Here is a 27815-nt window from a genome sequence, read left to right on the forward strand (position 1 = left end):
CAAGAAAGAATATTGCAAAACGAAAATTCGGGTTAGCCGATCGTTTGATTCAGAGAACGAGCGTCGTCGCGGAGCGAGTTTCCGCGGACTAATTAATTTCTGTTCTTTCCGATAGAAATATACTTCGGAGCGTAATCACGGTGCCGGAGTTAATTAAAGTCGGAGAACAGCGCGGGATGAGTCGGGCCGGGTGGGTGTTTGGCGAGCAGCACAATCTCGAACCCGGCGATAAACCGTCTCTCCGCGAGGATCGGGTGCTCAGCTTGTATATCTGAGTTGAATCGTTGAGACTCCGCTCGGGAAAGCATCGTCGTTGCTCGCCGAATCAACTGCATCGCGGAAAACATCCACGCCCCGTGATTCTCCCGGTGGACTTTTCAACTGGCTCCCCGGGGAGCGGGACTCGGGGATTCCCGTTTAAATCAGGGAAAAGCAGTATAAACACGCGGCGATGAGCCGAGCGAAGCGGCGTAAAAGAAGATCCCGTAAATAATTCAGCAGACGGACCTCCAAAACGAGCTGCCGTTTTTAAGAATGCATTTCGCTGGATCTGCGCTCAATAAAATCTTTAATAAAGGAAATTTTTATTCGTCACTTTGTTTCTGCCGTTTCAGATCCTTTCTTTTTCGTTCATTCGCCGTGTCAGGGGATTCCGAGCAGTTATGGCGATCCGCTGAAGAGGTATGATTAAAAGGAGTTGCTGATTCCATTGAATCGGACCCTACGACCATGACAGGGCCTCGCATACGATTATTCGTTTTAAATGCGAACAATATTTTCGCGCGATTACGCCGAGAGCGTCACGCGACTACTAGGGAACATAATCGGCAGAAGGGGGAACGGGGAGGAAGATAAAGAGAGAGAGAGAGAGAGAGAGAGAGAGAAAAAAAAAGCGAGAGAGAGACAGGAATAGAGTGGCTAACTGTATGGTTATTCCATCATCTGCCGTGGAACACGATGACACGGATTACCGGGTGCGGCCGAAGGATCGGGCTGCATGGCTAATAGAATGCAATCATCGGCGTGTAATGATTGGGGCACAATGCCGGCCCCCGGGGCACCCTGGGTCGTCCGTGTAAAATGACTTCTTCGCCAACAGCCGAACCTCCTCTTCTTCTCTCCCTCTCTCGTTCACCGCTCGCCTTTTTCCGGGCGCGCGTGACATCGTTCCTCGTTAATAAAAGCCGATCACGCGTAAAATTAGCCGGCATTTATCACCGAAAGACCGTCCCCCGCCCCTCTGGCTCACGGGGCCCCGCTCAATTATCGGTTTATGTCCCGTAAAACGAAACGAAACGGAGTCCCTGCGAAACGCAGGCCTCGTTCGCAGGTCCTTAATCGTGCACAGATAACTGCGATCGAATAAAGACTGCTTACTGTCCTGGTAATTGTGCAGAAAAGATTTCCTCGCCGATTTCGATGATTTTTCATATGTCGTCAGTAGACATATGTATAAAAAAAAGTACAAAAATGTTCAAAAAATGCTGCAGTATTAAACTTGACAGAATTTAGTACGATTTTTATTCATTTTGAATATACAAATGCTATTACCAATGAAAATAGGATTTTATTTGGTTCCACTTTCTTAAAATTTGTCTAAAAAATTTGAAAATTGCATAAACATCGGCAGTCTAGTTATCAGAGTGAAGATTCTGAACAACAGCGCCTTAGTTTTTGAAATACAATTTGCGAAAAACTGCAGCTACTACTAATGGCGTGCGTATACGTCAGAATGATGCGACCGCTAGGAAAAAACTGTTCAGAATGTTGAGTTTTACAACGTATTTAAATTTTATCAAAATCGGTGAGGTGTAACCTTTTGTGCACAGCCCGTGCTTTCTTAATGGGACAGGTTCTATCGACCCACAATGCCTTTTTAGTTTAACAAACAACACCACACTCTCCACACACACCTTCGATAAAATAGAACGCGATAACAATCTCCAACATCACTCTGTTTTTCTGCAAACCTCAGCCGAGGTTTCAGCATGTTTGATGCACACAAGAGAAGGCTCGAAAAGGGGATGCAGGGCGGTGCATTTTCGAAGGCGCAAGAATATCGTCGATAAATCATCGCGGCTGCAAAGAAAGTTTGCAACTACAGGAGAAGTCGCTTCGTGACTGGCTCGAGCCCCCACACGCAGCCACGGATCACCATATACATAGCCATGTATCGTCACCCCCTATTTCTTCGCCGGGAACGTTTGTTTCGAAGTCGGGGCTTGGGCCGAGCCAATAGCGCGAGCATTATCGGATCCGAGGTGTCCAGAAGAGTCTCGCGAGCTATAGTATACAACAGTGGGAAAAAAAGTTTTTGAGGACGCGGTCACGAGACGCGCAATCGCGGGCCGAATATAAATTCCCGAAATTCGCGTCCCTCTGAATATTGCTCGGCCCTGGCCCGGGTCTGGACGCATCTGCTACGAGATCCTACTTTCCCCCTTCTTCCCACCGCGCGCGTTCCACCTAATTTTTCATGTGGGCTTCGATGGTCCTCGAAACGTTTCAACGACGTTCTAACCGTGAATGGAGACACGATTTATTTCCACCTATTTAGAGCGGATTTTAAGCGATCCTGACACCCTGGGGCTGAAATCGAGTGTGCGAGGGGTGGCCGGAGGAACACGTTTAGTTTCGATGTTTTATCGCATAGGAAGAACTGTTGCTGAATGTTGTACTTTCGATTAAAAATGAAGCTGTATAAGAATTAATTTATATGTATACCTAATACACGTTTAGTTTCGATGTATTATCGCTTTGGAAGAACTGCTGCGGAATTTGGTACTTTCGATTAAAAATGAAGCTGTACAAGTATTAATTTATATACCTAATAATTTCATCAGAGACTTAGCACTCAGACATTAAGCGATCGAATGACTGTCCCGACGCTGAGACGAAATTAGAAGAGAGCACAGTTGGTCGTGCGTCGATTAATATTCGTTGGTGAGAATGAAATAGCGGGCTCGCAGGTCCCATTATCGATCCCCGGTGGTTCGTACCCGGCCAGGCAGAGTTTCATTAATATTGTCCCCCGAAAGATCATCGCATTATCGTGTGCGGGCTTCACAGTCGTCACCCGTTTCGTTCCGCGTCGCTGCCTCCTTCGGAATGGTCCCATTAAACCCGATACTGCGAGCTCTCTCTCTCTCTCTCTCTCGCCGGGACGTCTCAATTCTGCCATTTTAATCCCGTAAATGCTACCGGCCCGGTCGAAACTTGTTACAATCGTCCGGCAGGCTCGTAAATGTTCATCAACCTCGTCGGCTCCCTTCGAACTTTGTAACAAAACGACAACGCGTCCTTATTGGCCACGATGACGGTGTCGGACTTTATCGTCGCGATAATCACCTGCTAATTGTGCTGGTCATTGCTGCAGGATCCGACAAATTTTCTCCGGTATAATGAACTACGCACACCACTGTGATTTTTAAAAGGGTCCCCCATCTACCGGCGAGAACATTTTCTACTGCCTCGATTGATCTAACGTGCAACTAAATAATAATTGCTCGAACACCGTCCATCTCGGGCCGGCAACTTCATGATAGCGGTGCGCGGAGGTAATTATGCGGGCCCGGCGCGGCGGCACCGATATTGAACTTTGCAATAATAATAACGCGCGATGGCAATTATGCTGGTAATAATGACAGCGTAGAACTTTATAACAACAATAACACGCGATGGTAATTATGCTGGGAGCAGCAACGACGTTCGAATACATCATCGAACCGGCTCTCCGCGGCGTTGAACGTCCGCTTCGAACCGGGCAATTTAAAACCGATTTGCATCGGGCCGTGCGCGCTCTCTCGCCCGCTTGTCGACCATTTGTATCTTATAACTGGAAGAAAATGGCGTTTTTGTTGGCGCGATCGGCGTCGCGACAGAAGATAAATTCATCGTTAAGAACTAGGGCCGCCGCCGGTCGTTCGGTTTTATCTCTGTCCGTGGAAAGTCATTACGCGATTCTCTCTCGCGAATCCCGGCAACCCTCGCGGAATTATTGCCGAAGGGGGGAGCCGATAGATCGGCCAATAAAATCGCATGGATCGGTGGGGCCGTGCCTGAATTGTCGCGATCAACCGGCAATAAAGCCGGGAGTCCGGTGATTAAACGGCGCCGATTAATCGAGTCGCCGCATTAGGTCTTCGGCGACGAATTGAAACGCTTAACAAATCCCAATTAGCGTTCATTTGCAAATTCCTGGCCGCCGGGGTAGGTGCATCCTGATCCCTTTCTACCGACGCGACGCGCGCGTTCCGACGCGACGGCAAGAAAAAAGAACGAGCCGCGACGATAAATGTCTCGCTTCTTTTTCACCGGGATCGAGCTTCACCTCTTTAGCGTCTCGTTTTATTCCGCCGAGCGGATTCTTAATTGAGACGTTCGCGCCGCCGCCGGTACTCGCGGAATTAGTCGCTTACAATTAGTGCGCGTTGTCCACCGATTCGACGCAGGTTCGGCGTCCCCCATTGACTGTCCAAGAACTACGACCCCCCTTTCAATGAAATTAAACCTGGGCAACTAGATCACCGATCTGATTTTTGTTAAATAACGTATGATAACGAGAACTCCGTATAAAGGTCCGCAGCCAGTGTCAGAATTGATCAAACGCACAAAGAGCCAGGCGAGGCGTCAGGAGGATCGCTGAAGTGTCCAAAGGACCATTAAATACGGATCAGAAACTGCTTCGTGGTCTGACCAAAGGCTCTCCAGTGTGGGTGAACAAAGAACAGCCATCTTGTATTCTCGGCGTCTATCTTCGCAAAGAAGAATCTAAAACGTGAATTCCGATCCCCGGAATAATAGGCTAATTACAATTACGGTCGGCCCGAGGCAGAAAGTGTTGGGCTACCTGCTATTCTCCGGGCCCGGGCGATTATAAAGTTAAGCCGGAAATAGAGGGAGCTGAATGGATGATTGATAATGGACCCCGGGCCTCGAGGCGGGCCAGCAGAACCGTGCGCAGGCCCCGGGATTTCGCTTGGCCAGCATCCAGAAAAGTGGTCCACGTTCACATCTCCGTCTCCGAGGCTCGTTCGACGCCCGGTGCCCCCAGTCGAACTATTTCATTGACCAAATTTAACGCTAATACTGTCCAAATACGACAGTCGGCTTTGTCGAGGCCCTATAAAAGGCCCTTCGGCTACCGAGCCGGCACAGCTGCTCCGATTCCGACAAACAGGCTCGAGTCACCGTCTCTCTCCTTTTTCGGGTCTATCAGTCATCGTTTCGACGAACAAGCTTGGGGGACAAGGATCGAATACGTCACGGGGGTCCATTCACACGCGCTGACGGATCCCCGTGTCCGTCGACGACGGCCACGCCACTCAAACTCTGATTTTCTCCGCGACCAGGCTTATCGCTTTCAACCTGATCCTCGCGGACCCCGGATTCCTACGCTTTCCACCGTCTTCCTCGGCCCACAATGCACCAGTCGCCTCTTTTATGCCTAATTATTCACGGTAATTTCTCTCTGTTCGAAGTTATTGCTTGAACTGCGAAAGTTGCAGGCGATTAACACGTTCTGTGGCATTTTATTCACGTTGTCCTCGAACACATCTTTGCTTGGGAATCGAAAGGATCGTGCGTACACAATTGGAGGGTTTATTAACATTCAGGCCGACATCGGCGATAAATTTTCCGCGGAGAGTGACTTTGCCACGTGGACGAGGGCCGGATCGATCGTCGATTCGAAACGAACGGCCGCGGATAGTATATTATGCAAATATTTAGCTATTAATGTTTTCTTTATGACGCCGGCAAGTAATTTGTTTCGTAATTAGTATTTAGCGTAAGAGTTATTCGTTTGGTAATTACCGCGGGCCACTGGTCGCCTCAGTGAACGGTATCCACGCAGTTTTGCATACAATTTTCATTAGTCTATCGCCGTGCGTTAGAGGTTAATGCGATCGGTACAATATCGAGATTTGCACGTAGTAAAGTGTCCTGCGAAAAGGGTCGCCGGCTCCGCTTATTGCGCCCGTCGACCGTCTTTCTTCCCGACAATTTACAAACGGAATTACAATCGTTGCAACAACAATTTCCCCGCGATACCGTTCCCATATCTAAACACTCGCAATTTCGTTTGGTCCATTTATTTTAAGAAGTTTGAAGAATCCAGAAACACGTACATGTCACGTGTTAAAATGTTTATTATAGAAAGAGCGGAGAAGTGTCCCCGAGAAGAGAATACAGAGCGCGGTTGTATACAGCGCGACAACACGACACCTGAAAGGTTTAGCACGAGACAATGTCCGGGAGACTGCTCTCCTCGGCGTGCCAACGTAAAAATGATTCGGGCACGAAATGCACACGGTAGTCTAGTCAGACTGAAATATGCAAATGCGGGTGCGTAGGAACACGGGCGTAAAGAGGGTTGCGCGCGTGATTCCTGGACAATTCAAATGTTTCTGCGTCATGAGGGTGGCTCGCGAATACGTGATTCACCGAGAAATTCCGCGACCAGAGAAAAGGGAACCGAGGGGTTTTCCGCTTTCTCCAAAATGCTTTCCATTTCCATTGTGCGAACGCACGCGTGATTTCGTGTGCAGTCTACGTTCGTTTCCAATCCTCAACTTCTGTCTTGCGGGAGTCTGAGAATTAAATACTGGCGGAGTTTCTGCGTTTATAACAGAAGCGAGCAAGAGTAATTTAAAACAGCGAAAAGGGATGAAAAATATTTAAAACTGATTTACTGGTTTCAGAAGAACGAAACTTCTGGATTCTCTTACCAATCCTCAACTTCTGTCTTGCGGGAATTTGAGAATTAAAATGAGCAAGCGTAATTTAAAACAGAGAAGGGGTGAAAAATATGTAAAAACAATGTATTGCTTTCAACTTGTTAAGATCGTCGAAAGCAGAACGAAATTTCTAGCTGGGTCCTCTTACTAGCAATTGATGCAAACGATATTTACTTTGCGAATACACGTTCTCGTCATTGCCAGTTCCGAGGTCACTAATAAAGAATTCCGGAATTGTATATACGAAAGAATGTTAACAGTTGTCGAGCAAGGGTTCGCGACCGTCTCCGCCATATTGGCACGACTTCGCAGGCAGTGTGGTGGCCGCGAGTTCCGCGGAGTGACGACAAAGTCCGCAGCGAGGAGTTATTATGATAATTCCACGGGGAAACTTTGTCCTCCGTCGCCATTATTCTCGGACGAGATAACCGGTTAATAAAACTCGGGAACGGTTACATCGGTCCGCGGTCTCTCTCTCTCGCGCGCGCGCGTTGTTCGATTAAAAGGGCCGTGTGTGTGCACATTCGCCCCGCGTCCCGCTGATTTCCCGTTACTGCGAATCGACCGTTTTATTACGGCGTAATAAAAGAATAAATTACCGGTTATCGTCCCGTTTAAATGTGAAACAGAGAATCCATATTGTCCGCGACGCGTATTATCTCTAATAAACCGATACGCTCGGACGCAAATATTTTCGCGAATTGCAGTCCCGCTGGGCCGGCCGATTTTCATTGCGCGCTTTTACAGTGCTTTTTACCCCACCCCCTACCCTCTCTCTCTCTTCCTCTCTTTCGTGAAAGCTGCGACACCAAACGGCGTATTAATCCTCTGAATAAGGAACGCAAACAACGATCGAAACAACTAAATAAAAAATTACACATTCCTCACGAACATTTTAATTTTCTTAACTCGCAGAGACAGTTGTTCAACTATGTAAATATTCGTTACCACGTTACAGTAATTTCGTTGCGATTCCTATCACGCGATTATCGAGCAATTTCCAACAACTCGTAAACGTTGCTTTTGGGGAATATTCCAAATCTTCCGCGAGACACATTGTCGATCAAATTTCATTACGATTTCCGTGTCACCGTTATCAATTTTCCCGACACTTCCGATCGAATCACACGTTGTATTATTCGATGAGCACACAACCAGGAGATTATTCGCGAGTTAATACGTCGGTGCCGCGGTTTATCTTATCGACCCCTTTGTTTGGACGTTCAATTATCTGACACGATAGTCGCCCTTGAAGATCCGCGCGATTCGATCGAAATCAGCACACGGAGAAATTCACCGTTCGTTCCCAGTGAAAGATAGAGAGAGAGGAGAGGGGGAGGGACAAATCAGGATCCTAATGGGGAACAGACGCGCCACGGAACGAGAATATCGTTAAACGCCGAGAGATTATACGCATCTGCCCGTCGCGTCGTTGCGTCGGACACGATCCCGGAATATATCTTTGCGCCGGAACCCCGCAACAACAATAATGATGTCGATTTTGTGCGCGCGTCGACCGACCATCCATCATCGACTGGTTATTATTTAAGCCGCAACTTGACGCCATAAATACGTCGTTAGAGGTAAGTCGTTGCGCCCGGGAACAATGTTGTACGCGATGACATTGATGCATCGGGCCTCCATCTTTATCCTGCGGCTGCCTCGCTTATTGCACCCGCTCGAGCCTGGACCTTGACGGACAATTAGCTTCCCGGGGAACCGGGACCCCGAGGAACGATTCTCACGACAAGTCGGCCTTCTGTTTTCCCGAAATTCTCGACAAAAGACGCGTGAAAGCGCTGGGGATTTTTTTTTAAACGGAGAACGCGCAGTGTCTTTGTCGGTTCAGGCATCTGTGAGAAGCTTGTTCAAACCTTACTGGGGTGGCGAGCTACATACCTGGTTAGCTATCTGTACGCTTTGAAGAATCTGCCATCTTCTTTCATCTTTTACTGCTGTTCTTGTAAAAACATTGAAAAATCCTGCAAGCTTTATGTACCCTCTGTATACCCTAAGATTGATCAGTGAAGCTACTGAGGATCGCTGTAAAATCGTTATTCCTTGTCACTGTAACAATCTGATCGGTTCTAACATCTGGAAGAAGCTTGTTCAAACCTTACTGGGGTGGCGAGGTACCTGGGTAGTTGTCTGTAAGCTTTGAAGAATCTGGATGTTCTTGTAAAAACATTCAAAAATCATGCAAGCTCCTCTGTACGCCCTAAGATTGATCAGCGAAGCTTCAGGCTCGGTTGCACAATTGTAAATGTAGACACTGATGATCCCTGTAAAATTGCTATTCCTCGTCGCTGTAACGATTTGGTCGGCGATCATTATAACCAGATAAATAGCCGAACAAAGCCGAAGCTAATCTGACTTTGCGAAAGCAGATCCGAGAGAAGTTCCGAGCGAAGCGTGGGTGAAACGAGGGGTACGTGCTAGTCGGTGTTGGGCCAGGCCCTGAAAAGAGCATCGAAACGATAGAGCTGATCTAAAAGAGGCAGTAGAGTGAGAGAACGAGAGCGAGAGAGTGTGAAGGGGAACAGAAGCTAGCTCGAATGACTTTGCAGGCAACAATCGAGGGAGAAAGGTGGACGCATAATGGTCGGAGATCAAGAACCATAATAGACCTTAGGGTATACGCGGCGGGGCACCAACCGACTGACTGACTGACTTATTTGTATTATGGCATTATAGAGGCAACCCTATATCCGGGGGCCCTGTTCGACTAGGATACAGCCGACAGTCACGGAGCCGAAGGGACGCCCATGCAGTTGACCTGCACCGCCTAATTTGATGCTTTAACCTATTGTCGGTGCACACCGTTTCTATGGGGCCCGCTCGAAACGTTCCCCCCTCTCCCTCTCTTCCGAAAATGTTTCTGGACAGGATGCGGAGCTGAAATCCCCGTACAATGTCCACGTCAGTTTCCGAGACGGTTGATCCGCGATCGAAACGATCCGACTGGATGCTGGAACGATCTCTCTCGAGTGTCCGCAATTTGTCGTCGAAATTCACCCTCTTTCTTTGCCTGCTACAACCTGCTCGATACTTAACACCGTTTGACACTGTTCCATGATCCTAGATTCAAAAAATGCCGAACTTCTACGATTTTATTTAATTAAAATAGTTATGTGTTAGAGGAATTGCTGGTACCTGTAATGCTTGGAGCTAAAGTAGAGGGTCGAGATAATGATCGAAAGAGTTCGTGAATGGTGTTAGAACCATTCGAACGGAATTGGACCGAGGCCCAGTTAACGCCAGCTAGGTTTACAACCCTAAATTGCGTTTTATTATCCAAGCGTACTTCTATTTATTGACTTCGGATCCGTCTCTCTCTCGACAGAGACGCGTCCCCCACCCGGCTACCAGCAGGGTACAAAGTAGATTAACAATGCCCGGTGTCTGTCCCCTCCTTCCTTTGATCCCGTGCAACCCTACTACCGCCCCTTGTGCAAACAGATCGTAATATTTATTCGGAAAGCAAAGTCAGCCCGCGAGGGAAACTAGTCGAAGTGAATCTGGAAACAAGCTGCGAGAAGCGCCTTGTGATCGTTGTAACGAACATGATTCCCTGTGAAAATAGAGGACGAATCTTCCCCCTTCCAATGGAGGACAGATTCCTCCCTGTTCCCTTTGAAACATTAGCTTCCTGTAAAAATGTAGCTACGACGATGCAGCTATCCTCTCCGAATTTTTATAGCAATTTTTACTCTGCTAAAAATAAATTTTAGAGTCGAAGAAAATGTGTATAACTGTAACTAACGAGTGCATCCCGATTCTCTCGGTTCAATTTGACGGTGTTCCATCGAATCGTTTTATTCAGAGCCCTTCTGTCGTCGATGAATTCTCCGCGACCCGAAACAAACACGCGTCAACCGCGTCCTCCCGCCCCCGGATTCAATTAACTAATTGGAACGATTGTTGTTGTTAATTTTGTCCGGGACTGCGGACTCGTGATTCCGGCTTGGCGCAGGGGTGTGGGTAGCAGTGTATAAACCGGGAATGGGATTTTACTTAAAAGCTTGTTCGATCGTCGTCGTCGTCGCGCCGCGCGCCGGCAGAAATGGGTGGCGGGTAAGGGTGCGATATTCAATTAGCGACAACGATGACACATCGTTGTCTTCGTCCGTCGCCAAACGAAGCGGAAACGACCCTCGGGGATGACCAGCTGTTAGCATAACGCGGCTCTTGATATTATTCTTCTCCGAGCCCATCGAAAAGTAATTCGTTCCCTGGATCTCATAAAAATTACGGGTGCAATTTGCAGTTTTATATATTGCTCTTTTTTTGAAGTGGAAAGTGAACTTCTCCGACGACAATTTTCTTTTACGTTTCTGTTCCCCGAAATCAACGTAAAAAATGATTTGTGCAAACACTCAGAGCGAACAGTTTGTGCAGAGACATCCTTGCACATGTTTTTCGCTCCGCCGCATGGAAATTGTTGGAGATCAGCGTACGGTTTTAAATTTTCGAAGGGAGCACTGTTCCGCGTGTCGATAACGAACAGGCGTCCTCGCGAAGGAACTCCGCGGAATTCGAAACGGCGTAGATATCGCGGATATCCCCAGGACAAGTTAATGGCGGAAAAAGGGAAGAAGCTCTCGGTGTGGTGTAACTGCCTCGGCGAACGAGTGAACACAGTCGGAATCGAGTCGAGTGAAGCGACGTAGGCCAGGGTGGGCCATAAACAAGTGCTTACCGCAATCTAATGCGTCTGTAATTGCTCGAGCACCAGTATCTTCCCCAACGGTCCCACTTGCTCCCGCGATTTAATTACTATGTAAATGTCGCATTCCCTAAACTGTCCGTTTCCCCTTCCCGACTGCCCCCTCCTCCGCCCCTCTCCCCTCATCCTCCTTTTCCCTCCCCCGCGGCCCCGTCCCCATACCCCTGTCCCCCTTTTCCCGCTGTCGCCCGATGTCCTTAATTACTTTATACGTTATTATAGCCCACCAACTACTGTCGACCGTACTCACTCCATCCGACAGCCCCCGGCACCGTTTCACTCCATTCCAGTCCGCCATATTGTTCGCCCGGCTTTAAACTCCAATCTCTTAACATTTTTGCCCCTCCCCTTACTGTCCTCTCTTCCTCTCTCTCTCTCTTTTATCCAACCATGCACTCTGAATGACAATTCTTCAACGTACAACTTTCATTTTTTCGCCACGTTGAACCCTGTTTTCGAAGACTATCGTTCGACCGAGGCTCGCAAAATATTTCAGAAACCCCAAGTGTTCTTAACGTCTACCGATTGCATAATAAATAGAGATTTTGGGGGAACATATTGTTTACTCAAGACTCGGAAAATGTTCGACCGGGTACTACGGGTGGTTTTAATATCCAGACGAATGAAATTTGAAGTGAACATCGCAGTGATTAATTCCCCGGCGATGCCGAACGATACGTGGACCGTTTGAAAAAAGCGCGACGTGTTGCAGATTTTCCTTCTCGCGAATAATTCTAGTTAATGACGCAGACTGTGTTACGCGGCGCGGTACGAGACGGGAATAACAAGACACGTAATTCCGTGCCGTGCCGCGACGTTATAAAGTACATCGGGAGGCGGCCATGCGATCAAAACGTAGTTAAGCGCCGCGGCATTCGTAGATGCTAAATACGTTTCTAAAGATCGGGCCACCGGAGGTTACTCTACTCCCGAAACACGACGGGATGATTGTCCGTGTTAGAAATAAAAGCTAATTTCTTATGGCCCTAATTTTCTTCGAGATCAGAGATCATTCTCCGGATTCGTTTAAATAGTGACTTTTCTTGGTTTGTTCGACGGTGTTTCTTCAGTTTCAGCGTTGGTAATAAAAATTGAAGATTGGCGAGGATATTTGCGTGAACGTACGAGGACTATTTATCACGGAGACGTTTTTGGCGGAGTATCGGTTGATCGGATCGGCAGGGTCCTCTTTGTCCGTGGCCCTAGTAAGTCTTAGCCGGTGGACAGTATAAATGGGTTTGCTGTCCACAGGAGTCCGATAATTTGGCAGCGGAGAGGGTTGTAAGAGGGCTCCCGACCAGTTTGTCAGCCACCGATGTACCTAAGAGGGTCATCCGACTCCGCTACGTCAATTTGTCTTGCACCGCAATGGATAAACTTGCTGCACGATCTGTCACCGGTGATTCTCATTGAAATTCGATCGACCGTGAACAGTTTAGCCTGCCCCGTACTTCGAACATTACTATTTTCGCACGAAACGCAAATTCTGCATATTGTAGACTCGAAATGATATAATGCTGTTTGTCGTGTACTTACCACTCGTTCTGTTTAGGGATTTGCTGCCGGTGTGAATGTTTGAAGAACGGCTTATCTCGAAAGTGGTTTGAAAGGCTGGTCTTGAATGTGAACAGGTCAAATTGAGATCTTGTTGAAGAAGAACATGGTAATTAAAATATGGTTGAGTTGATATTCAGATGGGGTGCAAGCGTTACCAGTGGCACCATCTGACAATGCATGCCGGGAACGAAAAGAAAATTAATAGAAATACTACTACTCACTCATCCAGGTGGCGCCATATGTTAATGCTGCTAAATCTCCGAACAGCTTATCATTCGTCAGCTTAGAGGGCGCAAAATGGAGATCACATTATCGACATCTAGACGATATAGAAATCTACATTATTAACGCCCGCCACAGTCGTTACGGATGACGATTTTCAGACGACACCTCGTGTCGTGATTGGTCTACGTCTGCTCCTATACCACGCCACGGTGATACTAGCTTTAGACCGTGCTTTAGACCTCCGTCACCCCGCAAACAAATATGCCGTCATTTCTCCCTTCTACTACTTCCTCTGGTACTCTCAGTGCCTCACAAGCTTTGTCCTGGCAGGAATTCAAAAGGAGTGCGACAGCAAGTATCCGATTGGGTCATTCCACCCTCACTTTCGGTTCTAGCCGAATTATTGGCTAATGTGTGTGACGTCACACGACAACTTGTGGAGCACGGAAAGTACCTGCGTCCAGTGATGAGATTGGATGAGATACAGAATGGGTTCTTTCGTTCTTTCGCTCATGCGCGTCCAGCGCAGTAACGTATCTATGTATATTGTGGAGAAAATAGGGTACTACTATTAGCGGGAAAGTGGGACGGCTTACCTTACGGCTTACAGGCTCATTCTTCTCGTATTCCTTACTCAGATTTTCTACTAGACCTGCAGAGTATACATGTCATGCATCAATTTTTCAAAATCGAATCGTAACAAATTTTGTGAAATTACGCGCGGTGATCGAGGCACCCCATTTTACCCAACTTTCACTTTACTGACGCTTCATTGGCCGCGCATGCGCCACAGAAATCCGTCTAATATCTCATCACTGCGGCTACGTCACGTTATGCGTGAGCGGCCATTTTCCCCTGCATCTGGCAACTATGCGCAGCGCTTCCCGGAGCAGAAGTCCGTCTAGATCGCGATCCAGGAGTTCGTCCAGGTCGCGATCACGGTCTCGATCACGATCTCGATCGGCGTCCAGGTGAATAAAGTTTTTTTCTTGCATATTTATAAATTAACAAACCTTGTTTCGTAACCACCAATATGCATGTTTATTGTGTCTCATTGATGTTATTGAATTGATCGCAGTACCTAAAATAGACCTAACATTTGTATAAATTATGTATACGTATTGCTGCATCTGGGGAGAAGAGACTTGGGGTGGTACAAGGGCAGGAGGGGTGACCTTCTTGCTCCACCTAATTCTATCTTGAATGTTCACTTTCTTTCTCCGCCATGCAATGCTACAGACCTGAACAGCGTGTGAATGTACCTGAGTCATATTCCTTCTGAATCTCTTCCCTCCTGTACGATTGGATTGGAGCAACGTGTACTGTCTCTTAAGCCATTTAACATTTCTATTTTATTAAATTTTAAGCTCTGAGGATGGCAGAGGAGACGAGACGGAGGAAGCCAGGTCTGGAGATGAAGAACTGGAGGCAGTGGAGGCAGACGAAGAACCAGAAGTGGAGCCAGAAGAAGAACCAGAAGGTACAAATAATATTATTTGATACGCGAACATATCTAATTCTCTGATTCATGCATACTTAGGAGAAGATTTGGATGGAAGCAGTGAATACGATGAAGAGGAAGAGGAGGAAGACGATGATAGGCCTAGGAAGAAGAAGAAAAAAGATAAATACGGTGGTTTCATCATTGACGAGGCTGAAGTAGATGACGAAGTTGAAGATGACGACGAGTGGGAAGAAGGAGCCCAAGAAATTGGTATTGTGGGGAATGAAGTTGATGAACTGGGTCCAACTGCTAGGGAAATTGAAGGAAGACGAAGAGGCACTAATCTCTGGGAGTCAGTATTCATATCTACAAACATTGTAACATAACTTTTTTCTTAAATTAATGTTTGTAATTTTCAACAGTTCTCAGAAAGAAGATGAAATAGAAGAATACTTAAGGAAGAAGTATGCAGATGAGTCTGTGGCAGCTCGCCATTTCGGAGATGGCGGTGAAGAGATGAGCGATGAGATTACCCAGCAGACTTTACTGCCAGGTGTAAAAGATCCTAATTTGTGGATGGTGAAATGCCGTATTGGGGAAGAGAAGTCAACCGTGCTTCTGCTTATGCGAAAGTTCATAACATACCAAACATCAAGTATGTGGTGATTTATTATTATTGTATTTTTCATTAGATAGTTCCTATCAATGACATATTTTTTATTCATTAGCTGAACCTCTTCAAATTAAATCGGTCGTCGCACCCGAAGGTGTGAAGGGTTACATTTACATAGAGGCTTACAAGCAGCCGCACGTAAAAGCCGCTATTGAAAATGTGGGAAATTTGAGAATGGGTATTTGGAAACAGCAAATGGTACCGATCAAGGAAATGACCGATGTGTTACGTGTTGTCAAAGAACAGACTGGCTTGAAAGCGAAGCAATGGGTTAGGCTGAAGAGGGGCATTTATAAAGACGATATAGCTCAAGTTGATTACGTTGATTTGGCACAGAATCAGGTTCACTTGAAACTATTACCTAGAATTGATTATACAAGACCGCGCGGAGCTTTGAGAACAGCGCAAAGTGAATCCGAGGCGCTCAAACGGAAAAAGAAGAGACGACCAGCAGCAAAACCGTTTGATCCTGAAGCTATTCGAGCTATTGGCGGAGAAGTAACTAGTGACGGTGATTTCTTGATATTCGAGGGCAACAGATACAGCAGAAAGGGGTATGTTTCGATATAAACTATTTACTTGCTATGATTATTGAAATAAAACTATTTTTCTTCTAGATTTCTGTACAAAAACTTTACAACGAGCGCTATCATCGCGGAAGGCGTGAAACCAACTCTGTCCGAATTGGAAAGATTTGAAGAAGCTCCCGAAGGTGTTGAAATTGACTTAAGCGGAGGTCCAGTGTCTGGCAATAAAGAGGACACTGCTGTGACTCATTCCTTCAGTACTGGCGACAATGTGGAAGTGTGCGAGGGTGAATTGATCAACTTGCAAGGAAAAATCGTTTCGATAGACGGAAACATGATCATGGTAATGCCGAAACACGAAGAACTAAAAGAAGCATTAGAATTTCAAGCGTCAGAATTGAGGAAGTACTTCACCATGGGAGATCACGTTAAAGTACGTATGCGAACGATGAATGATTATTAAAGAAAGTATAATCTATATCTTACCGATTGTTTGCAGGTTGTTGCAGGAAGATACGAAGGTGATACAGGCTTGATCGTTCGAGTAGAGCAAAACAGGGTGGTTTTATTTTCTGATCTGTCGATGCACGAGCTCGAGGTTCTTCCCAGAGATTTGCAACTCTGTTCCGACATGGCCACTGGTGTGGACAGCTTAGGTCAGTTCCAGTGGGGCGATTTAGTACAATTGGATGCTCAAACAGTCGGCGTAATCGTTCGCCTCGAGCGGGAGAATTTCCATGTTCTATCCATGCATGGAAAGGTAATAGAGGCTAGACCTCAAGGATTGACGAAACGTCGGGAGAACAGAAACGCGGTAGCATTGGATTCGCAGCAAAATACCATACAGAAGAAAGACATTGTGAAAGTAGTGGATGGCCTCCATGCTGGAAGAGGCGGCGAGATCAAACACTTATACAGAAGCTTCGCGTTTCTGCATTCACGGATGTTCGTGGACAACGGTGGAATATTCGTTTGCAAAACGAGACATCTGCAACTTTCCGGTGGGAACAAGTCCAGCATAGGTTCTATGACACCGGTGGCAGGATTCATGTCACCGAGAATCGCTTCGCCGATGCATCCTAGCGGGTCAGTAAGATATTTATAATTTGTCTTTTATCCTTATACAGGGTAGTTAACTAAATGGACAAATCACTTTCACAGAGGCGGTTTCGAAAGAGGTGGCGGTGGCGGTGGAAGAGGCAGAAGTCGCGGAGGAGGAGTGCGCAGAGACAGAGAGCTAATAGGCACCACCATAAAAATAACTGGTGGACCGTACAAAGGAAACGTTGGAATTGTGAAGGATGCCACAGAGGCGACGGTACGCGTGGAGTTGCACTCCTCCTGCCAGACTATCTCTGTGAACAGGTCGCATATCGCGAATGTCAGTGTGCCGACCAAAGATGGTGGCTTCAGCAGCTACAACAGAACACCAGCCTACGTTGCCGGCAGTCAGACTCCGATGTATGCCAGAGATGGGTCGAAGACGCCCATGCATGGTTCACAGACTCCTATGTACGAGAGTAAGTACCTTCACAGTATAAAATTTCTATTAAGAATGTGAATGGAAAAGTGAATGATAATTACACGAATCCCAAATTTACAGATGGCTCCCGTACACCTCATTATGGCTCGATGACACCGTCGCATGATGGTTCACGCACACCAGGACAGTCGGGTGCCTGGGACCCGGCGGTCACTAACACCCCCGCAAGAACAAACGACTTTGACGGTTATAGCATGGAGGAGGGTGGATCTCCAGGTTACGCCCCGGGTTACCCTCCTACTGGTGGTCCGTTTACACCGCAAACACCTGGCACAATGTATGGGTCAGAGCAGAGTTTCAGCTCGTACCAACCGAGTCCTAGTCCAGCTGGTAGTGCGACAGCTAGTCCTAGTCCTGCAGGCTACGTTGCTACTCCATCACCTAGTGGTACCGGGTATACTACCAGCCCACACGGAGCCTTTGCTACTCCTTCACCGATGGGCTATAGCCCTATGACACCCGGTAGGTGGCGCTTTTCAAGTTCCATCGTTTTTTCTTTTGTCGAAGAAAATGTTTATAATGTTATTTTCTCGCAGGAGTTGCAGGCAGCCCTTACAATCCACAAACACCAGGTGCTGGCCTGGATACTGGTGTCGGATCTGGCATCATAGGAGGAACCGAATGGCACACTACAGACATTGAAGTTAGAATTCGAGATACTCATCAGGATCCTGCGCTTGCTGGGCAACAGGGTGTTATTCGAGGAATATCCGTAAGTAGGGGTATTTCTTCTGTCGTATTTTAAAGAAAACATTTGAATCAATTTATAAAAATATGTTTTTAATACTATTGAATAATATCCATGTCTTTGATTTACCAGCAAAATTACCTGCTTATTTAAAATACGACAGAACTTTCCCTCCAACCTAATATTTGTGTTTCTTGCAAATAATAAATAACAAAAAATGATGAAAGGGGAATAGTAATGGTAGTGGGAGCGACCTTGAGCAGTTGAAAGAATTTATGAATTTGTTTACAGGGCGGCATGTGCTCTGTCTTCTTACCAGTGGAAGACAGAGTCGTAAACCTGGTCTGCGAAGAACTGGAGCCTGTGGTACCCTCGCGAGGTGACAGAGTCAAGGTGATCATCGGCGAAGACAGAGAAGCTGTTGGCACCCTACTTTCCATAGACAACCAAGAGGGCGTGGTGAAAATGAGCAAGGAAGAAGTGAAGATGTTGCACCTGCGATTCTTATGTAAAATGAAACCCGCGAACTCGTAATCGTCCATTCCAAAAATAGAACAGTGAAGACAATTATTACCGACGAATAGGAGCAATTTATCCGTTTAACCATCATCTTTTTCTTTTAACCCCGCGGTGTATCGCACTTTATGTTCACGTAACATACGAGATATATGTAAAATAAACACACACTATTATTGTAAAAATTAGCGAACCCGTTTCTGCAGTGGCTACGAACACACAAATGTAATTTTAAGAGTTCTATAAGAGCAATAAAGCTTATAAATTGTTTTATACAAAACAAAAAATATATCGACTGTTTGATCGACAATCGATCGTTGCCGCATCGAACTGAAATCAGCCGGGTAACAAACGCGAGAGCGTTACTGGCGAGATAATGATCTGGAAATATTTAAACGAGAAGCGTAAATATTCCCGGAATTTGCAAGGAAAAATCGCATTACTCCGGATTTCATCAACTGGAGTATGAGATTATGCTTCCCGCGGCTGCTTCTGTTGTTTGCGGCATCTATCCTCATTGAGATAGACAGGTACGCGATCAGGATCACGATCCAAACCTCCCTTTGTCTCATTTATCGAAAATTTATTATATATTTAAAAAAGAATAAGCCGGACGCCTATGTAGTTTCAAAAAAGAAATAGAACATTACCGAAGTGTGCATTACATTGTGATAGGGTAATGGGTGATAACAATTTAAAGCATGAACAAAATGTCGGCACGGTGTTGTTCGAGAAAACCGACGCCGGTAAGCAGTGCTGGACCTCGGAGGAGTTTATTTTGTTACATAGCAGACGGATGTTTCAAGATTTACTGCCAAAGGTAATTCGAATCCCTAACTGTGATTTCTTAACCAACAAATTTATTTTGTTCAAACATACATATATAAACATATTTTGCATTTTATTTACTCCAATACATAGGTAGCACTTCATAGTAAAATAAATTCGTTTCTTTTACGACTCCCTACATTTGCAACACTTAACCCTTTGCACTCGAGTTAGAGGCGCCATTAATAATTTTTATACCATGATCCAAAATATTTGTTGCATTATTAAATTTGTATTCAATAAATTACTGAACGTATTTAATATTTTAATAAACTACTGAAAATATTTTACGAGGTATTATATTATCAGTTTTACATCGATAAAATTAAAAAAATCATATAAAATGGAAATACTTTCGGCCGGAAGTTTTCGAATTGCGATAGATCCGAGTGTAAAGGGTTAGGCTAGCTATTAAGAGCTATTGCAATGGACAGAAGGCAATGTCTGAATTAATATAAAGCCCGTGTGATCGGCACAGGTTAATGTCCTGAATTACGAGGACGATCGGTACATCGCTCTGCTGATGGATTACTTTCACATTTGTTTGGAGAGCGTGCGCAAGCTGTCGATCGGAAAAACGAAACACCTGATGCTGAAAGCCCTGGCTGATACTATGGGAGGCTACTTGCAAGTTTATATCCTGCCCCTTACCAGACACTCCTATTACGCCGGGAACATAAAGTATCGGAACGCGAGGAAGCTCTTCGAGCTGTACGAGGAGCTGAAGCTTTTCCTACGAACGAACGGAGCCGGCTGGCTCAAGCCCTCCATGGAAAAACCGCAGATGAAAATTCTGCCGATCGTCGTTACGCAGCCGAAAACGTCTTCTGCGTGCGAGGGCATCATCATCTCACCCTCGTGTAAGATTATCGACTTTCCCTCGAGAAACACTCGCCGAAACTTAAAGGTTCCTTTGCTTTTTCTTACCGTTAAACTAACACCGAAATATATTTGTTTTATTTGAACCGCAGCTAACGATAACAATCGGGAGATCCATCATTCAGCGTTCAAAAAGACGAAGAGGCACGCGTCGAAGCGCAAATCATCCAAAAACATCAAACGAGGTAAGTTCAATCGGCAATTATTTAATCAGCAGTAATTTTTGATAAATTCTTTTTTTATTCCAATTTGAGAAGGATCTGCAAAGAGAGAAGAATCGATCACCATTCCCCTTCCCTTTTTGGACGACGACGCCGAGCCAAACAGGTATCGAATATTCGAACGGTTTCCGCGAGCGATTAAACTTGAAATCGAATTTCTGTTTAGTATCGCGTTACCGTTCACGAAAAATAGTCTGCAGTCGTTGTGCACTGAAGAGTCGGCGTTCGTGCTGGTGAAGTACTATGTAGCGAGCGTGAAGTGTATCGAGTCGAAATCGACCACGAAAACAAAGCTGAAAACGTTCAACCAGGAGTTTTTCAATTGGCTGCAGCAATCCGTACGTTGTGAGTCGCTGTGATCGAAAGTGGCAATTTTCATTCTATATTCGCGATCTAATAATTTCAGAGACTTTGAGATTAAGAGACTTAATTCCAAAATCAAGACATTTCTTTCAACCCAGATCATTTTTATTCTATGTAATCTTTTTTACATTGTGCAAACAGTTGAGCCTTTTACAATTTATAGACTACAGACGAATTTATTTAATAATATTAAAACTGTTTCGAGTCTGTTTTCAGGAATGGCACTTGGGTGCTTGCTTAAAGAAAATGTATGACACTGATCTTTTAATAACTTAACTATTGTCGTTATAGGTAGAGCCCCACCTGGATGACGAGAAATGGTACCCAGGCTTTGGAGGCGTCCTGAGGGTAATTTCTACGCTGAAGGAATCAGGTACAGTGTCCTATCTTTAATGAACAATTTTCCGAGCGTTCGCCGACGTGGTTTTCCCGTCTTAGGAGTGGAAACCGGTCCTGGGGAGATCAGAAAAAGCGCTGCCCATTACCCGATGCCCCAAATGGGAGATCAACCAACTGCCGAGTCGGAGGGAGCCGAGCCACCGCTTTACAAAGGTGACGGGAGAAAGCGGTGCTCATCTGCTCGAATTTTCCATCGATCTTCTTAATAATATTCTCATGATGTCTTATTGCGAATATAGACGGGAACATCGGGATCATGTTAGGCACCACAGAACTGATATCGATTGCTGTAGTGAGCGCGCTGCTGGTGTGGTTGCTGGTCGGTCTGAGCCTGGTGTGCTACAGATATCTCACGAAACACTCGGAAGAGTGCGGTCCCTGCGAGCCACAGAAGCCACCGTAGGTTTTGTTTCAGTATTCTGACACATAGCCACATTCAATATAACACATTTTCCGTATTTCAGCGTTGATGTTTTATATAAAAATAAAGAATATTGTCAGAATGAAACTTGCAAACCGCAAGCACCACGGCAACGTTTGATCGACAAATTGAGGGAGTTCTGGAGAAGAAAATTAGGCAAATGCCGTGGCTCTTGCAATGATGGCTTCACCGATGAGGAAACATGTTTAGCAGCTATAAGTTATACTAGTAAAGACACGGTTGATGTTCGCAACAGTGGCAGAAGTTACCAGTAAGTATTAGTGCGTTCTGGCATTGCAGATTAACAGTTTCTTGCATCTTTTAATATTTAAATATCCTTGTTATTGCAGGAAGAAAAAGTACTCCAAATCAGTGTCAGCAAACTTCTCAAGCTTCCGGAAAGAACGCGTGCCAATCAAAGTATGTGACCGTAAATTCTCAATTATTTGTTTTAATTCTATAATATTTCGTGTTGAAATTGCATCGGACACTGACAAATGATTATTCGATTTCCAGAATATGTGCTACAGCTCCGATGGCTCGTTAACTACCAACACTGAGAGCCCTGGCAAACCGAGATAATGGAAGTCTTGCTTAGTGCGTAAATAAATAAAAATACATCAGACGCAACGGGATCAGATCTGTTCGGCGATGGTGGGCAATGGAAAAAATATTTCGGAGTGTGAAAGGGTCACGGTTCCCGGCGACACCTCGTAGCCAAGGGCCTCGGCCTGGTTCTCATTTCAATCAAAGTGGCACCTCGGACTGTGGAAGCTCGTGTCGCGAGGTGTCGCCGTCAGGCGTTTTAATTTTATTACACCTGTGTTCGACAGGGGGTCGGCTCGCAGTCGATTGCACTTCGTTATGCCGTCCGCGTACGTGCCGACTGCATTCAATGAATGCACGCTCGGGCACGGAGCACGAGAGAGCCACGCGCAGCAACTTGTTGCAAGCGGGCCGCGGAGCCGAATGCCGGCGTCGTCGCGCGGAGTTTATCAGCGATTCGGCGAATTGTACAGCGGCGCCATCTGCATTGTTGAAGATCGCCTGGCAGTCTGGCACCCGCGAGACTCGAGCAGTGTCGCGCGATACGTTGAACGACGAGGGTGTTTTGCAACGTCCCTTAACGCGTCGGTGGTGACACGCGTGCTATCACAGTCGTCTCTCATTCATCCGTAATCTACACAAACAGCCTGGAACAACCCTAGATCGTGACCTCGATTTAAGCAACGCATCATTAAACAATTCGATCGCACCTTCCGAATTGTTGATGACTGCTCCGAACACGTGTCGATGCATCCTGTATTCCTTCACCAGTGATCACGATTCCAAGTGACGTACATTGTGCAGTGAACGAGACTCTTCGAATCTCCCGCGCTCGGTTTTCGAAATGAAGATCGGAACTCTGACAGCTTCGATCTCGGGAGAATAGATCTGTAGAAGTTTGAGGATGTTTTAAGATTGTTCGATTTGTAGTGTCAGTGTGTGACTCTTGTTTGTTAGAGTAGATCGAAAGGTGAGGAAAGTGCGGGAATGCGGCGCAGTTGACTGGCTCTTGAATTAGTTCGTGCCACGACTAATTCAAGTCGTCCGGGACTAATTTCGATCACCGAACGATGCCCGGTGCGGGCAGATCCTCGGCTTGTGTTTCGCGCGTCAGCGATTGACTCTGTGCTGTGCAGTTCGCAAAGGACAAACAATGGGACTACGAAACCACGGGAAACTGTGCCTGCTGCTTGCCGTGACGATCCTTGCTGTCGTAAAAGGTAGGACTCTTTTCCACTATTTTCTTTAGAAGATTTTGCGGTTGCAAAATCACTCTATTTATAATTTGGAGTAATTTTCTATCACCTTATGAAAGATTGTATTCAGCGAAAGGAAATCAAATATTGTATAGAATGTAAAAAGAGAAAAATTTCTAATTTAACTTCTCAGCTTTTAATAGGGGTGGGTACGCGAAAATTCGTGATACTTGGGCACCTGGAAATTTCTTATCGAAAAATGCTCACCCCTAATTTTCAACCCTTTGTACTCGGAGCCATTTTAACTAAAAAATTATACCAACAATTTGATAATGTAAACAATTTTTAGTGTCGCCCCAGAATCACCACTCGAGTGCTAAGAGTTTTTTTTATTAAGCTATAAAACCCCACATGGGATTGCTAAGGGTTAATAACTATTAATTTTTGCCTCTTGATTTAACGATTCGCGAAAGCTATTTCCCGATTAATTATCAAACGGCCAGTAAGCGTAAACAAGACCCCTTCCCCCGTAAAAACGGCGACCATAAGTGATCGATGGGATCGTGACTGACCGCAGCCGGCGTAGCCCGTTCGAAAGGCACAAAGCGTCGCTTTTATTATGTTTATTATTTTTATCTGTAATGAAATGAAAGTTGCGGCTCGGCAGCGGGGGGAAAAAATACGTGTGGAACACGACGTCTGAAAGGCATTCTCTTCTCACTCACGGTGATTGTGCCTTTTTCCATGGGGGACCGTGAAAGGTTATGTTTACATTGGAACGGTGATACATGCAAAGAGACGACGGAAGCAGTAAGGAGGAGACTCCAAAACACATATTTATACAGGCTGCATTTGTGTCGCGGCGAACACAATGCAGCCCGGTCTCCATTGTTTCCCGCGGTCCATTCTGAACGTGGCTGGACGCGTTATTCGTTTTCAGAACCAGCGTGACCTGAGATCTTTTTTCGAACACTCTATACCGTCTTTGAACTTCTGGGAAGGGACGACAGTAGTTTTGTTTTCTCTTTTCCTTTGCCTCCTTAGTTGTTCCTTTTGTAAAAATTATTTCTCTTGCACGTCTGCAAATCGTTCGTTAAGAAGGGAAAGCACCAAAAAACTTTTGTGAAAATTCTGTCGTGTTTTAAATAAGCAGGAAACGATGTCATTGAATAATATTAAAGATATTTTGATAAATTGATTAAATGCTCCAAAGCTTTTCAGGATTTTCTAACGATAGCTCCAGATTTCAAAGGAGAAACATCTCTTTATAAACTCGCGGCACCGTTTGAATACAAATTCCGAGCGCGGTATAACGCGTTTCCGATGGAATTGAATTATGCGCGGCGGTCGCGCCGGGAAAAACGAATAATGTTTACATCAAAAATGATATTTACGTTGAAAATAAACAGCGCGACGTGCTTGGAAACGCGATTCACCGTGTGGACGGTTTTCCACGTGGAAAAAAAATAAACGGTGGAGGAGGAATCGGGGTAGAGGCTGGGCCGAAATTCGAATGGAAAAATGTCGAGATGGAGTTCACATTCCGCGATCGCCGTCGTTTCGAATCCCATTCCGGCGGCCGATCTCATTCTGGACACGCGTGATCCGGATTAGAAATCTCTAGTTTCCCTGTTCCAGATTACTCGGTTCGTTTTGCCGCATGCAAAAATGGGGATCGAATATGAAAGGGAGGAGAATCCTCCGGAAACGCGCAGTTGGTAACATTTTTTCCTGGTCCCTGAACCATTATCCGCGGGAAATTTCTACTTGATGCGTCTAGCTTTCGAAATATTTCAATTTCAAATTCTGCGCGGAAAAAGTCCCTTTCGCCTATTTGCTCGAATCTAATTTTTTCAATGCCTTACCAGCCAAAAAATTAATGGATAAAATCTGCAGAAAATAAAATGGCCACGCATATCTGTCGACGTTAACTCGCGAACTTATCTTAAGAAGTGCAGTGCTCCGATAATCTCCGCTAATTTCGCAAAAGAATTTACTGATCCGCCGTTCTCAGCGAAAGCGAGAGCATAATCGTTACGAACAATTAAACGATACGGTAAAAAGAGAGGCGAGACTCGGGCGAACGCGAAAGGGTAATTAAAAGTGGCGCCATTAATTCGGCTTACGGTGGCCCCGGCTACGCTCGAAATTGTTTACAAACTAAAGCACACGCCGAGGCTCTGGTTTTAAATGTTCGCAATTACGGCGGCCGCGCCGCCTGCCTTCTCGAAATTAAGAAACTAGCGCGACAAACGGGTAATAAATATACACGGGAATCGATCTCTCGACGAAGGGGAGTCCCCGAGCAGAGAAAAAAATTGGAAATCGACGAAACGGGGCTGTGATGAGCGGAGAACCCACTCGAATTTTCATGAAGTTTGCCTTTGATGAGCTATTCACTGCCCGAGTTTCGGTATGTTTGAACTCGGTGCCCGAAAAAAATTAATATTCCGGCCGAACGCCGGAAGAAACGGTTCGAATGTAATTCGATCGGGAACTTCGTCCTGTCGAAATGGTAATTTTCCCAAGCACATAGAAGACTGCACCCCTCGTCTCCAACTTATTGCATTTTTCAGTGGCATTTCAGACGGCTGTTTCATTTTATATTTATTAACATGTTCGCTACCACTGTCACGAATACGTGACATCCATAATCTGACAGTTCACTTAAAAACAGTCAAATTAATGTTATGCACTTCGTTGTTTAAAGTCATAGTAGAATGCATAATTTTCAGAGAGAATCTGTGACTTTCTTCTGCTAAACTGCTTTAATATTTCAAAATTGGGTACGTTGCATTTAATAAAACTGTCGAGCAAGGAAAGTAAGCAACGAAACAAATGCTGGTAGCGAACGTGTTAATAGACAACCAAATTGTCGTTTTTAATATTAGGCTGTGTGATACGTCGAATTTTAAAATATAACAGACTTCAACTTTAATATACAGTGCGTTCGAAAAATTTCTTTGGTCTCTTGTAGCTGATCCGTGTAACCCAGGCTCATCTAGAGAGAGAGGACCTACATTTCGCTTTATAAACATTCAACAAGTGGCAACAGGTCCATTGACTGCTGGAACTTCTCAGTTCCCGAGTGTTCCTTTTAAAATCGATCGAACTGCATAAGTATTTTCCCTCTGACCGAGAACGAGGCGAACTTCGCTGTTTAGTTTGCCGAATTAAACGAGATTCTTTCGAAGTGCTCGTCCCCGTGCGAGAGAGCTCGATCGTTCATTCGGGCGTTCCGATAGAATTCGCGACATCGTGATTTACATCTGTAAACAGCCGGAATCTGTCCGCTGTAGCCGTGTTCTGGTTTAGTCCCCGCTTTCCGCTAATAACTGCTAAACAAAGCCGCGGAGGACATTTTTGCAGAGGGAAAATTGACTTGATATGACTTCGGAAATCAGCCCTATCAATCCGACATTTTTGGGACGCCCTCTGTAATAATGATACAAAATTTTGATGTGCAAAAAAAGCCTCCGCATTTTTGTTAAATAATTAAACTTGAGGAGGTGCCAAAGAGTTGCAACAGCGGGGAATACAACAGGATCCGAGAGAGGTTCGCAAGCGTCAGCTCTCGCGAATCTTGGGTACACAGCTTTCGAGGTACGCAGGTGCAATTGGCGGAGTTCTGCAACCGTGTTCCCTTCCCCCGGAATAAATAAGAAATACGATCCGGCCGGCTGTCCCTATATAATGTGACGTCCGCGCCATTGAAAAATGAAATATCGTCCTAGAGCGTTGCGCTGGTTTCAGATCTTTAGCTGCGAAACAGCAATCCGCGAGAGCTTTCGCGATAATTCACGGCGAACAATCCGAGCAGGCCAAGTAAGTTTGCTATTCAGAACAATCGACAGGGAGGGAGAGCGATTTTATTGGCAATAAAGCGGCACGGTTATCGGTCCAGCGGATAGATAACGGGCGACCGTAAATAATCGTCTGGTCGATCGACGAAAAGTTATCGATCATTAAGATCGACCAGGCCTGGCCGTTCACTTTGAGATGCTCAGGCCGGAATTACTAATTCTCCGGCACCGATGAGGAATAAACGCCAGCGCAAGCATGTAACTACCTGTCTTGCGATTTGCTACCTTGCCCGACGTTTACTGCCACGTTCACGGCTGCGTTTTACGATCGCAAAAACCGCGGATACTTCTCATTACGTCTTTCTCGAGCAACTCGTAACGCTCAGCACACGATTCTATCGTTGGATCGTTGCACAAGGAGACGGTGGTCGACTTGTCTATAAAATGCCAGCCAAAAAGAAAATACACATAGGGTGTCCTAACAATCCACTTGGCTAAGTATTTTTTTGTCTAACTTTTAGGA

At 45.7% G+C, this 27815-nt stretch overlaps 3 protein-coding genes across 3 annotated transcripts in view; all 3 read left to right on the top strand.

Annotated features, from left to right (window-relative positions):
* Positions 1 to 14032: 14032 nt before the first annotated feature.
* Positions 14033 to 18880, top strand: Spt5 (Transcription elongation factor subunit Spt5). Its single transcript, XM_076438186.1, has 11 exons — positions 14033 to 14216; positions 14613 to 14725; positions 14786 to 15041; positions 15112 to 15344; positions 15418 to 15916; positions 15980 to 16322; positions 16389 to 16975; positions 17051 to 17409; positions 17493 to 17894; positions 17969 to 18144; positions 18412 to 18880. The coding sequence occupies exons 1-11, from the start codon at positions 14116 to 14118 to the stop codon at positions 18652 to 18654; spliced, it is 3312 nt and encodes a 1103-aa protein (XP_076294301.1). The 5' UTR covers positions 14033 to 14115; the 3' UTR covers positions 18655 to 18880.
* Positions 18881 to 19125: 245 nt separating this feature from the next.
* On the top strand, positions 19126 to 22402 carry LOC143215768 (uncharacterized). The gene is made up of 11 exons (XM_076438191.1): positions 19126 to 19456; positions 19943 to 20324; positions 20436 to 20528; positions 20601 to 20670; positions 20731 to 20902; positions 21219 to 21300; positions 21366 to 21479; positions 21566 to 21725; positions 21791 to 22018; positions 22098 to 22167; positions 22264 to 22402. Exons 1-11 carry the CDS (start codon positions 19316 to 19318, stop codon positions 22327 to 22329), a joined length of 1578 nt encoding a protein of 525 aa, XP_076294306.1. The 5' UTR covers positions 19126 to 19315; the 3' UTR covers positions 22330 to 22402.
* A 141-nt stretch (positions 22403 to 22543) lies between these two features.
* The window catches only part of Ror (tyrosine-protein kinase transmembrane receptor Ror), a 322401-nt gene continuing 317129 nt past the window's right edge, over positions 22544 to 27815 (top strand). Inside the window, exon 1 of the mRNA XM_076438182.1 lies at positions 22544 to 23513. Within this exon, the coding sequence (XP_076294297.1) occupies positions 23447 to 23513 (67 nt within the window). The 5' untranslated portion in view covers positions 22544 to 23446. The remainder of the gene's footprint in view (positions 23514 to 27815) is intronic.

The sequence above is a fragment of the Lasioglossum baleicum genome, chromosome 14 (genome assembly GCF_051020765.1).
Source record: "Lasioglossum baleicum chromosome 14, iyLasBale1, whole genome shotgun sequence".
Lineage (NCBI taxonomy): Eukaryota > Metazoa > Arthropoda > Insecta > Hymenoptera > Halictidae > Lasioglossum > Lasioglossum baleicum.

Coding starts and splice junctions, on each gene's coding strand:
- Spt5 (XM_076438186.1), top strand. CDS start 14,116: ATGCGCAGCGCTTCCCGGAGCAGAAGTCCGTCTAGATCGCGATCCAGG. Junction 15,345..15,417: donor CATAACATACCAAACATCAA/GTATGTGGTGAT, acceptor TTTATTCATTAG/CTGAACCTCTTCAAATTAAA. Junction 17,895..17,968: donor CTATAGCCCTATGACACCCG/GTAGGTGGCGCT, acceptor ATTTTCTCGCAG/GAGTTGCAGGCAGCCCTTAC.
- LOC143215768 (XM_076438191.1), top strand. CDS start 19,316: ATGGGTGATAACAATTTAAAGCATGAACAAAATGTCGGCACGGTGTTG. Junction 20,325..20,435: donor CATCATCATCTCACCCTCGT/GTAAGATTATCG, acceptor TTTGAACCGCAG/CTAACGATAACAATCGGGAG. Junction 21,726..21,790: donor TGCGAGCCACAGAAGCCACC/GTAGGTTTTGTT, acceptor TCCGTATTTCAG/CGTTGATGTTTTATATAAAA.